This window comes from Epinephelus fuscoguttatus, linkage group LG10 (assembly GCF_011397635.1).
Source record: "Epinephelus fuscoguttatus linkage group LG10, E.fuscoguttatus.final_Chr_v1".
NCBI classification, from domain to species: Eukaryota; Metazoa; Chordata; class Actinopteri; order Perciformes; family Serranidae; genus Epinephelus; species Epinephelus fuscoguttatus.
In genome coordinates, this window is record NC_064761.1 from 32,915,948 (window position 1) to 32,928,671 (window position 12,724).

The window sequence follows — 12,724 nt, forward strand, 5'->3', positions numbered from 1 at the left end:
GGGTCCAGATCCTGATTCATTCAGAGGTTTGGACAACCTTCATATAGTGAAAAGAACAGGATGTATGATGAAGTGACTATTCAGTAACAAGCCGACACCCTGTGTGTCATTCCTCCTCAATCTTAGTCGAATAATAGCATCAGGCAGACGGTCTACATTATAACCAGGTGGGGAAAATGAACAGGAGTCTGCGGCCTGACTTAATTCACGATGAAACCTCGTCAGACGCTGATGAAGCTTTGATCAGCGGCGCGGTCCGGCCCCCTCTCTGCTGTTTCTTAGATTTACTCCCCTCAGGTAAGAAGGCTTATTTGTGTGGAGCTGGTGTTGTGGTCACAGCCTTGTAAACACCACTTGCTGTGGCTTTGTTGGCTACTGGCCAGGCCTTGTTACCAGTACATGTGTTTGTGCATTAGAGTGGGTTTACATCTGTGTGTGTGTGTGTGTGTGTGTGTGTGTGTGTGTGTGTGTGTGTGTGCACACTCCTGTGAAATCCTTAGCGTAGCTGGGCCAACTGGGCCTTTGCTAAATTGTAAGTAAAAGCATATTCCCCACAAGGGACAGAGAATTATCTTTAAAGGGAAGTAGGCCAGATGCCACACATATGTCTGCATATTATATATACTTATGCATACTGTACAGCCCTGCTTTATGGGCCAGTTTATGGTATGTTACCGGAAACAAAGGCTCATCTCTCACTTAAGACACAGGAATCGTCCTACATGTGAACTAGGCCAGATACTGTGTGTGTAAATGTGAAGGGGCACCCCCGTTTTGAGTTTACAGTTTGGGAGCAGCCACGTCGGGACATTTGACGACTCATCCCGTCACCTCAGAGACCTCACTGCCCTAAACCTTCAGCTCACTTGCATATCAACACCTGCATCTCCTACAGAACCCCAGGGTGCAAACATCTCTTGTTAGTTACAGTGCCGACACAAGAGAGTCAACCGGTCTAACATATTCCTCCATCACAAATTATGCTCCACTCACTAATGTGCAAAATTGATTCTTGCTCATGTCGCTCTGGGCCTGTTTCTTATAGTTGGTGTGTGGCCGTGCTCACCAGATCCCATGAATTTATCTGACTTTTTCTTACATGTAATTTACAAAGAAAGTTTTTTTTTTTTTCATAGAAAGGGCAGCGCTAGTACAATTATTATCATTATTCAAATCCGAAAATTCAAATTTTGGTTGAAGTATGCATGTTTTAGCCTCAACATGCTATTTTCCTAAGCCCCTCTAGCAACTTTTTGCCCAAGTGACGTGATGTTGGTCGCTACATATAAAACCATGTACTGCTGTGGATGCCATGTGAGTCCTGCTCCGAAAGTCACACAGTAACAGACAGATTAAACAGATGAGTTGGCGGTAAACTAGCAACTCACTGTGTGATGTGAGGTAAAATTCCTGTTTCTGTCAATGGAGTCTGGTGGCTTTGAAGTAGGGCTGCCCTCAAATAGCCGATCAATCATTAGTCGACTAGAAGGGTCATTAGTCGCAGAAAACTTACAAACAGACAAACGTGAAACTTTATTAAGAGCTGTGCAGGAAGAGGCCACGCTCAGCAGTCAGACAGGAGTCAGGTTACAAACCAATCACAGCCGACAGATATCTTTCCCTTCTTCTGTAAATATTCAAAAGTTGATCATGTTAGTGCAGGGCTACCCAGAGCTTTACATCTGTCCCACGGACGATAGGCCTGCACACTTATAAACAGCTCGTGGAAGAAGATCAGCTTAGCACAAGAGTAGTGCCCAGTGCCCGACCTCTCATTTCCAGGCAGTTAGGGACGGGGCGTGTGTATTGCGCCTAATTTCCAGGGCTGGTACCTGCGGTTATTCCACAGGCTAGTTAATAACATGTCGGGCAGGAAATCCAAAGTGTGGGATCATTTTGAGAAGGTGAAGGACGAACCCAAGGTGATATGTAAACTCATCTTCATTGGTCGACTACAAACATGACGTATGATCTGAAACATGGAAGTAGCTACATGCCCATTAGCCCACAGCGTCATTAACAGGCGGCTCGCTCAGTGTGTGACGTGCACTTGTAGATAAAATATAGGCCTATATTAATGAAGGTTCATTAGTACGGTTTTGTATTTCTCTGTAATGTAGCACAGTGTTAACAATGTTACTGATACTATTCTTTTTCACACCTTCAACTCAAACCATTGTGTTGCCCTGCCTAAAATACATCATTTAGTAATTAGATTAATATCATAAACATGCAGGTGACTAGTCGACTAATGGCCATAAATGAAGACTATTGGTCGACTAGTAAAATTGTTAGTCGGGGGCAGCCCTTGTGCATTGCTTAGCTTTTGTGTACCAATACTCCTGCCTGCTTCTTCGCACTGGAAGCTGACTATGGATCTATTAATGTGTTTATACAGTACAGATTGCAGTATTATACTGAATATCAATGCATCTTCATCTGGTTAAATAAAGACGTAATAACACCATGTTCCACCTCCAAGCTCAAATCTTCAAAGCTAACACTTCTGTCACTCTTGGTTCTCACTGTCAGCGAACAGCATGTGGCGTGATGGGGGTGGGGGTAATATGGGGTATCAGCGCTGTAACCAGCGTAACCACTTTGTGGTAATGGTTGTGTGGGATTTCAATTTGAAAAACACAGAAAAGAACACAGATGGACCCGCCTCTTAAATGCTCATAACCCTTTTCCTAGCTGTCTAAACATATCTTTAGCTTCATACATTCAGCATCAAGGTGTCTCTGCTTGGTGGATTACATGCTATTTGACTATCTATCAAATATATGTTGAGTTTCTTCTTTGTTCTCCACTTTTCAGCATATTTTAAGTTCCCCTTTCCCCTTGTAAATTAGCTCCAGACAAAATGCCAAAGACACTACTTTCTCTCTTATAGCAGCTAATGGCCTTCGCTAATGTGGAGAAGGAGAAAGGGAAACACACTGTGAGGCCCTGCCCTGTGATTAGGAAGCATTCCCATCATGATTAATGAGGCTCCAGGACTAATGTTCCCCCCCGACACCCGAACAGCACCTGGCCATGTGTCACTGTCAGACCACAATCTGGGTCAAAGCACATTACTGTGACCACAACTCACAGCCTGAAAAACACAGATAAAGTGCTTTCCTGCTCCCGTCTGCTGCACATTGTCAAACACACAGGATGATCCAGTCGGTTCCGATGACAACTTTCAGAGAAAACTATTGAAGCTGATGAATATTACTCCCACGACCAATCTCCACTCTCACGCACACACGGACGATCCAACCCGTTCACCGTCATTGTCTAGCTTATGAAAAAGGCATCCTCTGGGGCATGCCAGCAAGTGGAGAGCCTTGATACGAACTTCCTGCTGCAGGAAATTGCTCTGGTTATTCCCGACAACCCTTATCTCTACCTTTGTGTTGGCCGCACACAAACACACGCAGCAGTCTATTCAAAGCTCATGTAGAAAACACACAACTTGTTCTTTCCTTTTATTAATTATGAGAACGGCTGTTGACTCGGTTGGCCTGCAGCTGAGCTGAACGGGGGAAATCATCTTCTAGGAAACCCCGCCGCAGCAAGCTGAGCTAAGCTGAGCCGAGCTGAGCTGGACAGAGACGCAGCCAGCCACGTTTGGATCAAGCTGAGCGGAGCAGAGCTCAGGATGAACTAAGCTGATCAGGGGGCAGGGCTGAGCCGAAAGCAAAGGAGCATTCAGTTGTGAGTGTTTGAATCAGTAATTAGGGTTCTCATGGAGCTCAAATTACCACTCGGTAATCAGAAGAGCAGTGGTTATTTTCAGAGTGAGGGAACACACACTTTTGATTCATGGATGCTCGTCAGGGGTCTTCAGTTTGCATACGCAAGCACATCACAGGCCAGGCTTAATCGTGATTCTGTGGCGTATATGATGGATGATAATGCATCTATCTATTGACAAACTGGTGTGTATGTGTTCAGAATGTGTGTGTAGCTGCGATGCCACATTAAAATAATTATAGAAATGGAGGCAAAAAAGGTAGCTTTGTTACGAGAGCAAAAAAAAAGGCAATTAGTGTCTCCCGTGGTTGAGTTCATTCCTCGGAAAATCCCTCTTCACTTTCCCACTGATAAGCACAAATTAATTTTTCATGAATCCTTAACTACATCAGTACACTCAGTTATAATGAGCCATTATCCAGCTATCAGGCTTATTGCTACACAACACTGTAAAACCTCAGTTTTTGTGTGTCAGGGAGTAATTATACAGAGGATTGTTTTGTTGATGAACAAACAGAATTACTTGTATACTGACATAAACCACTGCACTGGAATCCAATATTGTATTATTAATTAGAGCACAGTCAGAGTAGCTTTTTTATGAGGCAGGGAAATACTTTGTCGTGATATCCACACTGCAGCTGGAAAATTGGTGATGATTAATACAGCTCTGATGCTTTGATGTGTCGCAGGAAGCTGATGGGTCTTTTCTGTTAGACTCTAAAATTCATCGGCAGGATTCATAATAACTGTACTCTAATGTGAAGGCTATATTATAATCTGCACATTCCTTCACAGATGATGGTGAGCCTGCTTCACAGCAAGGAACTCAAAAGAACTGACAGGTAACTCAGGATGACTTACACTGAGGAACTATTAGGAATGTTGTCTGCAAAGGCTAACAGTCGTCTTATATGGCCTGGTTGGTTTCGATATACAGTTTTAAAAAATCTGATAAAGATATATCGGCAATAGTTTTTATTTAATTTTTTTAATACGTCAAATAATTATCGTGTTATGGATCCCTTGAATTTGGTTTTTAACAAAACGAGACATTTCGCAGTTGAAAAAAATCAACTCATAAGTGCCCTCTGGTGGAAAAACTATGTCATAAATGACCACAAACCTAATTTGGCATTTCTGTACAGCAATTCCTTTGTTAGTCATCAACCAGCATAAACACTGACACCAATATATCTGTGATAAACTATCATTTTCATTGTTGATTAATCTGTCGATTACTTATTTGATCAGTTCTATAAAACATTCGAAAATGGTGATAAATGTCAATCACAACTGAAGGAGAATCTGTTTAAATGGTGAATGCGCTAGGAAAGGTAGTATCGGCACGGTCGCTACCTGGAGCTCGCATAAACGGAGCCTGGGTTTGTTGAAGGTGGCAGTGTTGTTTGGGCTGAGAAGGCCATGTGTAATGTAAGGTAAAGGAGGTTGTTGGGTCGGTGCGGGGAGCAGTGAGAGCTGGCATTAGGGGAGCGTCTCTGGGATGCCAGAGATCACTGTCTAGCCTCCTGGAGGTGTCGTGGGACCAACTACACGAAACAAAGGAGGTTTCTTTCTCTAGAGCACAAACTTCTTGTGTTTATTTGAATGAATTAAAGTCATAGAGGAGTAAAAACACCACCTTAATAAACTACTCAAACCGATTAACTGATTATCAAAATAGTTAGTAATTAATTTAATAGCTGACAACTAATCGATTGATCCACTAATCATTGCAACTCTAATCAGCCGACATATTACATGGCCAATTTAATAGTTTAGACCTGGAATCCTTTAACCAAAAACAAACAAGTGTTAGTTTCAATTTCTGTTTTACTATTTTTCATAGTTTTACATAATAAAAGTTGTTATTTTTTGGGTTAAACATGAATTAATTGATGAGTAGAGAAAGACAATATTATTGGCTATTACTGGTTTATCAGATATAGTAGATATGCAACGACAAAAATACAAATAGACTTATGTAAATGTTTAAAACAGTGATTTTTCCTATATAAATGACCCTCATTTTTCAAAATAAAATTGTTTCTATATATTTCTGTTTCTATTGATGATTATTATACATAATCCAATTTTTTTTTATTGTTTTTTACCCTGACACATTTTGCTGTTATTCTTCTTTCTTCACTGTATTGTTCAATCATTAAATACTTAAAAAAAAATCTTGATTAATATAATTTGATACATCAACTCCTAAAATGTCTGTTTCTGAAATATCTTCCCATATATCACATCCCATATCAGTCAGGTTATAGACAGGCACAGCTGCACAGATGGTTCAGATTCACTGCCTAAATATTGCACACTACCTAAAACAGTGGTGCTCCTGCTGCGTTCCTCCCTTGTTGTTTCTTTAAATGTCTCACTACTACATGAGTGTGTTATAAGCATGTGTTATCAGCAGTATGCTCACTGTATTCTTCATATACTGTCAAAGGGATGATAAAGATGAATTCTCCACCCTAAGTCTCTCGTCCTTGAGTGGTCAGAGTAAACCCCAAACCCTTTCAGTGAAGATCATAAATGTTGAATCAGCCTACCTCCTCCCACTGGTGGATGTAACGGATGAGTCTGGACAGCCTCAGCAGCCGCAGCAGACTGAGGATCTTAGTGAAGCGGACAATGCGGAGCGCCCGGGCCGTCTTGTACACCTCCGAGTCCATCCCTTTCTCCACGATGAGGAAGATATAATCCACAGGTATGGAAGAGACAAAGTCCACCACGAACCAGCTCTTCAGGTACTTCTTCTTGATCTTCTTGGGGTCGAGGATGATCTCGGTGTTGTCCTCGAACACGATGCCGGTCCGGAAGTTCAACACCAGGTCCACGAGGAAGAAGGTGTCAGACACCACGTTGAAGATGATCCAGGGCGTGGTGGTCTCGTCCTTGAAGAAGGTGATGCCCACGGGGATGATGATCAGGTTGCCCACCATGAACATCAGCATGGTGAAGTCCCAGTAGAACCTGATGGCGAAGCAGAGGGAGAAGACGATTAGAGACAGAGACACTGCCACCCTAAACACCGTGACAAATGGTTTAAAGTGCACTGTATCTTGTTCTGGGGAGGTAACCTATACCATCTGACTCAAGACAAGGTCAAACTAAGGACGAGCAGACAGACAGGTGGATAATCAGAAAGATGAGCTGGGTGCAGTTCAGTCTAAATCAAAGAACAGACACAGGCACCCATACAGTAACGCTACTGATGGAGGATGCGTCAGCAAAACGCTCTGCAATGCTTAATCATCACCACAAAATCAAACTGTAGTTTAGAATTTAAAGCACTGCATTGTAGAGATGAGATGATTAGTTGATAAAGAAACATTTTTGATAATTAAACAATCGCAACTTTTTAGGCAAACATGCCAAATATACTCTGACTTCAGTGTGAGAATTTCCTGCTTGTCTTTATGTGATGTTAATCTGAAAATCTTTGAGCTGCACCACATTTAAAGACTTCAGGAAACTGCTGATTTTTCCCACTATTTTCTAACATTTTATGGACCAAATACTAAATCTATAATAATAAAACAACCCTTAGTTGCAGCTCTCTATGTGTTCTTGCCATGGTTGTTCACAAAGTCACACTGCTGTCTGGCTGAAAGTACGTGGGAGCCTGCAAAGCAAAGGGAGGAACTGATTGAAGAGCGTTGCTGAGTCATGATTGTTCCCTGACATAATTCCCCACAAAACCACTAATCAGTATGCTTATTAAATTATAATTTAACGGCAAAATCTGAGTCACAGCCAGTTAAGAGCTCAGAAAGTTGGCTCTCTCTTCAGAATGCTGTTGATGTACACTTGGGATACTTGGAGGAGCTGTCCTCAGTGCTGAAACAGATGTTCAGACACATTCCAAGTAAAGACGTAAGTTTTTCAACTTGACATCAAGTTCAACAAAGACTTTTTGAGGACACTTGCTTGTTATAAATATATATATCATATTGCAGATACCTTAACATTTTGCCAAAGTGAGCAAGAGTTGCCCAGAGCCGATGCATTTAGCAAAACCAACTCAATGTGGGAATCACTATCTCTCTAAGGAAACACAACCCTTTGGCACCCTGACGAAGACCTTAGGGTTGAAACCGGTTGGTGTTTTAATGTAAGCAGCCATGTTTGGAAATAAAGGCTTTTTAACTTTATTCAAATGCATCTGAAGTTCCTTTTTTCTTCCCAAAACAAAACATGTCTTCATCTGTGCCTTGAACTGGGGAGATCAAAACAGTCAAAAAATAAAAATAATAATTCTTTATAATTGACCAAGTTCTCCTCTTAAGTTTCATTTTTTGCTCCTGAGAATTTTAAGAACAACTGTCTAAGGTTAAAATGTCTATATTTGGATATTTGGATCATTTTGTGTAGGTATTTTTGATTTATTTTAATCTTGTCTCCAACTGAAGGAGTTTTTTAAAGATGAAATTCTATTCCCAAAGGACCTTTACGCATAAATGCCTGAATTTTTATTATATGTTTTGTCTTTGCTCACACACAGCTCGACAGAATCAAACTCTATCTTCCATGTAAACCAGCTCAGTGTAAGAGTGTGAAGTGTTTATGGACCTAACTCAATTTGACCCATACCTGAAGTCGCTGTATGGGTGGATAATCCAATTACCCGCTGACTTTACGCGCTCCTGCTCTTTCTCCACCGCCTTCTGGCTGCCAAACATGCGCAGGGAGAATTTGTTAACTCCGGGCTGAAGCATTGAACTAAACTGCCGCTGCATGTACGTCCGGTTCTCCCTGGTGTCTCCATCATCCGGCACTATCTGAGAGCCGTCCTCAGCTTTGGTAAAAGTGACAGAATTTCTCGACTGAGTCGGAGTGTGTCCTTTACTAGTTGGGGCGTTGGAGAAGGAAACTCTGGAGTCCTTTTTCTCCATCACTGCCGCGGTCCTGACCTCGGCACTGCCCGGCCCCTGTGTCAGGGGCCCCGGTGAAGTGACAGAGCCGTCCATGCCTGCAGCCTGCCCCTTGCAGTCTTCAGCAGCCACTACTCCATCTGCCTGCTTCTCCTGCCTTGAGATGAGAGAGGAGAGGCTCCCTGAACTGGTAGGGTCCCTTCTACAATCTCCGTTTTTGTTGCATATCATACCGATGGCTCCCTCTCCTATCACGCCTGTCTCTGAGACTGTGTCCCCTCCAGCAGCATCCCTCCGGCACAACTGAGCAGAGGCTGCGCTGCTGCCACTGGCACTGACAGGTGCGGAGTCCTCCTCGTCTCGCAGGAGCCACAGCTCATTGTTGTTGGAGTTTTTGCGCGCAATGGACGCGGCCCCGCCTCCTGGCGTCAATTTCTTCATCTTGGTTCCTCCGCTGCTCCCATGGTCCTCGCGTCCGGCCGAGCTGAGGACTTGAGGTGGTGGAGGCTGCTGGAATTTGGGCTCCTCCTCGCCGTCCTCCGCCTCGACGTCCATCACGGGCAGAACAAAGACAAGAGGGATGCTCCCAGTACCTTGAACCTGGCGACACTGGGCGGCGGCGGGGGAAGGAGTGAGGAGTTCAGAGCAGCAACAGCCCTCCTGCTTTCCACTCCACCACTTTAGGATAACAGCGCACCGGTGGCGTTGCTATGGCTGCAACCTGGCTACTGTAGTTGTGTGTGTGCATGTGTGTGTGTGTGTGTGTGTGTAAGAGAGAGATGACAGCATTACCTTTGGGCTGCAACCACTACAGTTAGATTATATTGAAGATACGATCAAAACAATAACAGTGAAAACTCTATTTTGCTAATAAATAACCACATCAAATTTATTATTAAACACAAATAAAATCACCTGATGGGAGCGAGGAACAGCAGGACAAAGGTGACAGATGAAGGTCACAAGAAACAACCAACTTCTCCTTTGTCATCCACAGCTTTTCTGAAATACACTATAAGCAGATAACCCACTCTGTCATGATCAGGTGACCCATAGTGATTCTAATACTTGATCTAGTCTTTCTTCACTGAGAGACTGTTTCAACAGCGTCTGCCTGTTGCTTTAGGTTGACAGTCTGCCAATATGGTTAGCGACCCACCATTCTTGGTTAAATGGCTCCACCTTGTGGACAAATACACGCATTGTACCCAAGTTTCCTGAGCACCCATTAGACCAGGGGTGTCAAACATGACCCTCTAAAGGTCCCAATCAGGCCCCCTGGAGGAGTTTGCCAACTAATAGTGATGCACTTGTGAAGGCTAAGAGGTGTCAGATTTCAGGAAGTTAAACAGTGAGGCATAAGCGCTGTATTGTAGGCAACTGGACTCACTTGTGTTTCTTGAAGGCGTTTCGCCTCTCATCCAAGAAGCTTCTTCAGGTCCAAGTGACTGGGGTGGAGTGGCAGGCTTTAAACTCTGTGTGGGTGTGAACCCTACAGAGTGGTTAAGATCACATGTGAGACGCTGACCCACCTGGCCATCATGTGTGTCGTTAGGGTCAGATGGCACCAGGTATGACTGGGTGTGAAGTCGTCTGGGGAGGGATCCCACGACCGCAATTTAGGTGGGTGATAAGTGGTGTTGTAGGTCACCTCCTCTGTTTAACAAGGGTCACTCTAGTTTGACGTAGATGGCTTCTTTCACAGCGCTTTCAAGGCATCTTTATTCTCTGGCCAAGATGTGAACATTGCTGTCCTCAAAGGAGTGTCCCTTCTTCTTAGATGTAAATGGACAGGTGAGTCTTGACCCGAGGAGCTGGCTCTCCTGTGCTGTGCCATGCACTTGTGGAGTGGTTGTTTTGTTTGACCTATGTATAAATCTGTGCATTCCTGGCTGCACTGAACTGTATACACTACATTACTCTGCTTATGCCTGGGTGTTTTGTCCTTAGGGTGTTCATGCTTGTCTAGTTGTCTAGACAAGCATGTTGCTTCTTCCTACTCCTTTTTGGACATGAAACTTGAATTTATATTTCTCATTTGTCTCTGTTTTGTAGTTTTTTTCCTACAATATATTCTATTATTATTATTATTATTAGTATTAGTACTATCTAAATGTTTGAAATAAATAAATCAAAACTTGCCTCTGTGTTGGATACAGATTGCTGCCTTTGCAATATAAACATCACCTATCTCTTCTGTTCTCTGTGTGCGAGTCCGTCCCCCCCCCACCTCCCCGAACTACCACACCAGAGGAAAAGACCAACAAAGGACAGTTTTTAGGGCGCAGCGCAACCCTTGTGAACCACTGTATAAAGATTAAAGACATCTGTACTTTACTATGAATTTCAGATGGACTCCATTATGTTGCATCGTGTTTGTTAAATTAAACCATGACTTATTAAAACTGCTGCTGCTGTCAAAAAGGAGGATTGATTTTAAGGTTTTCATTTATTTTCATGCCCATACATTGCTGAACCTCTCTGCCCTACTCAAACTCCGATCTCTTAGATCCTATGCACAATGTCTTTTAACTGTCCCACTATGGAAGCTGGTGGGTAAGGGAGATCTTGCCTTTGCCGTAGCTGCTCCAAAGCTCTGGAATAGCCTTCTAGTCTCAAACAAATGCTCCCCTTTCACTGACACTTTTAAGACAAATGTTAAAATATACATGTTTTCAATGGCCTTTGGTTGTTTGTAGTGGTTTTAATATTTTAGTATTTTCATCATTTTACCTATGTAATTGTTCTTACCGGTGTTATTCTGTTTTATATTTCATAAGATATGCAAAAAAAATCCTCCGCACACTGACATAGACTTTACTATCGAAATTTTATGAAGGGAACAATGTGTTTCGCGTTTAGCGTCATCAGGTTCACCTCATCAGGTCAGGCGTTGTTCCCTTCATTAAATTTTGATAGTAAAGTCTATGTCAGTGTGCGGAGGATTTTTTTGCATATCTTATGATTTACGTTCCTGCTGCCTACCAGCACCTGACGATCTGTGGCTGTGCAAGGAGATTTCATTGATTCTGTTTTATATTTGTTTGTATAGTATATATATTTGTGTGTCATTCTTTTATTTTGTACAGCACTGTGGTCAACTGTGGTTGTTTTTAAATGTGCTATATAAATAAACTTGATTTGATTTAAAATTACCGCCTTGCAGTTGTATGTCTCTGTGAACCAGTCACAGTTTACATCCATTCCTGTCCAGACTCATACGTAGCCATCAAAGTTGACAATGCTTCAGATGTTGCTACAAAGATGATGCATATTCTGAAACGTGGATGCTTCACACACATCTTCAACCTGGCAGCACAGGACGTCACCACAATGACTACAGTTTCAAGGTGGAAACTCAAGCTTAGTGTCCCCACGTCAGTATCTGACCAAATATCTCAAGTCTCTTCCTGAGTTAAGAGAAGTGTTTTTGAGAAACATTATGGTGTCACAGTGAAGTTGACCTTTGACCTTTTGGATATAAAAATGTCATCACTTCATTATCTTTTTCTGTTTGACAATTGTGTGAATTTTTGTCATAATTAGTGGATGAATTCTTAAGTTGTGGCTAGAAACATGTTTTGTGGGTTCACAGTGACCTTGCCTTTTGATCACCAAATTCTTACCAGTTCATCTGTGCATTCAAGTGGATGTTTGTGCAAAATTTGAGAAGATTCCCTGAGGGCCTTCTTGAGAGACTGCGTTCACAACAATGAGACAGAAGCAAAGTCATAGTGACCTTTGATCGCCAAAGTCTCATCAGTTCATCAAGTCCAAGGGAACGTTTGTGCCGAATTTGGAGGATATTCTTTCAAGGCGTTCTTGAGACATCACGTCCATGAGAATAAGACAGATGCAAGGTCATAGTGGCCTCTGATCACACTGATCACAAAATCTGATCAGTTGAGTCCAAGGGAATGTTTGTGCCAAATTTGAGGATATTCCTTTACTTTAAGACGTTCTTGATATTGCATCCGTGAGAATGAGACAGACGCAAGGTCATAGTGCCCCTAAATCTAAACACTTCATTGTTGAGTCCAAGTGCACATATGCGCTAAATTCGAAAAAAAAAAATCCCTCAAGAAATGTGATATTAC

The 12,724-nt window shown here is 42.5% G+C and overlaps 1 protein-coding gene across 1 annotated transcript in view; it reads right to left on the reverse strand.

The window, feature by feature from the left end:
- The window catches only part of hcn2b (hyperpolarization activated cyclic nucleotide-gated potassium channel 2b), a 74,422-nt gene extending 65,133 nt beyond the window's left edge, over positions 1 to 9,289 (reverse strand). The window contains exons 1-2 of the mRNA XM_049588951.1: positions 8,347 to 9,289; positions 6,303 to 6,726 (exon numbers count right to left, since the gene is read on the reverse strand). Of these exons, the coding sequence (XP_049444908.1) occupies positions 6,303 to 6,726; positions 8,347 to 9,182 (1,260 nt within the window). The 5' untranslated portion in view covers positions 9,183 to 9,289. The remainder of the gene's footprint in view (positions 1 to 6,302; positions 6,727 to 8,346) is intronic.
- Between the last annotated feature and the right edge of the window lie 3,435 nt (positions 9,290 to 12,724).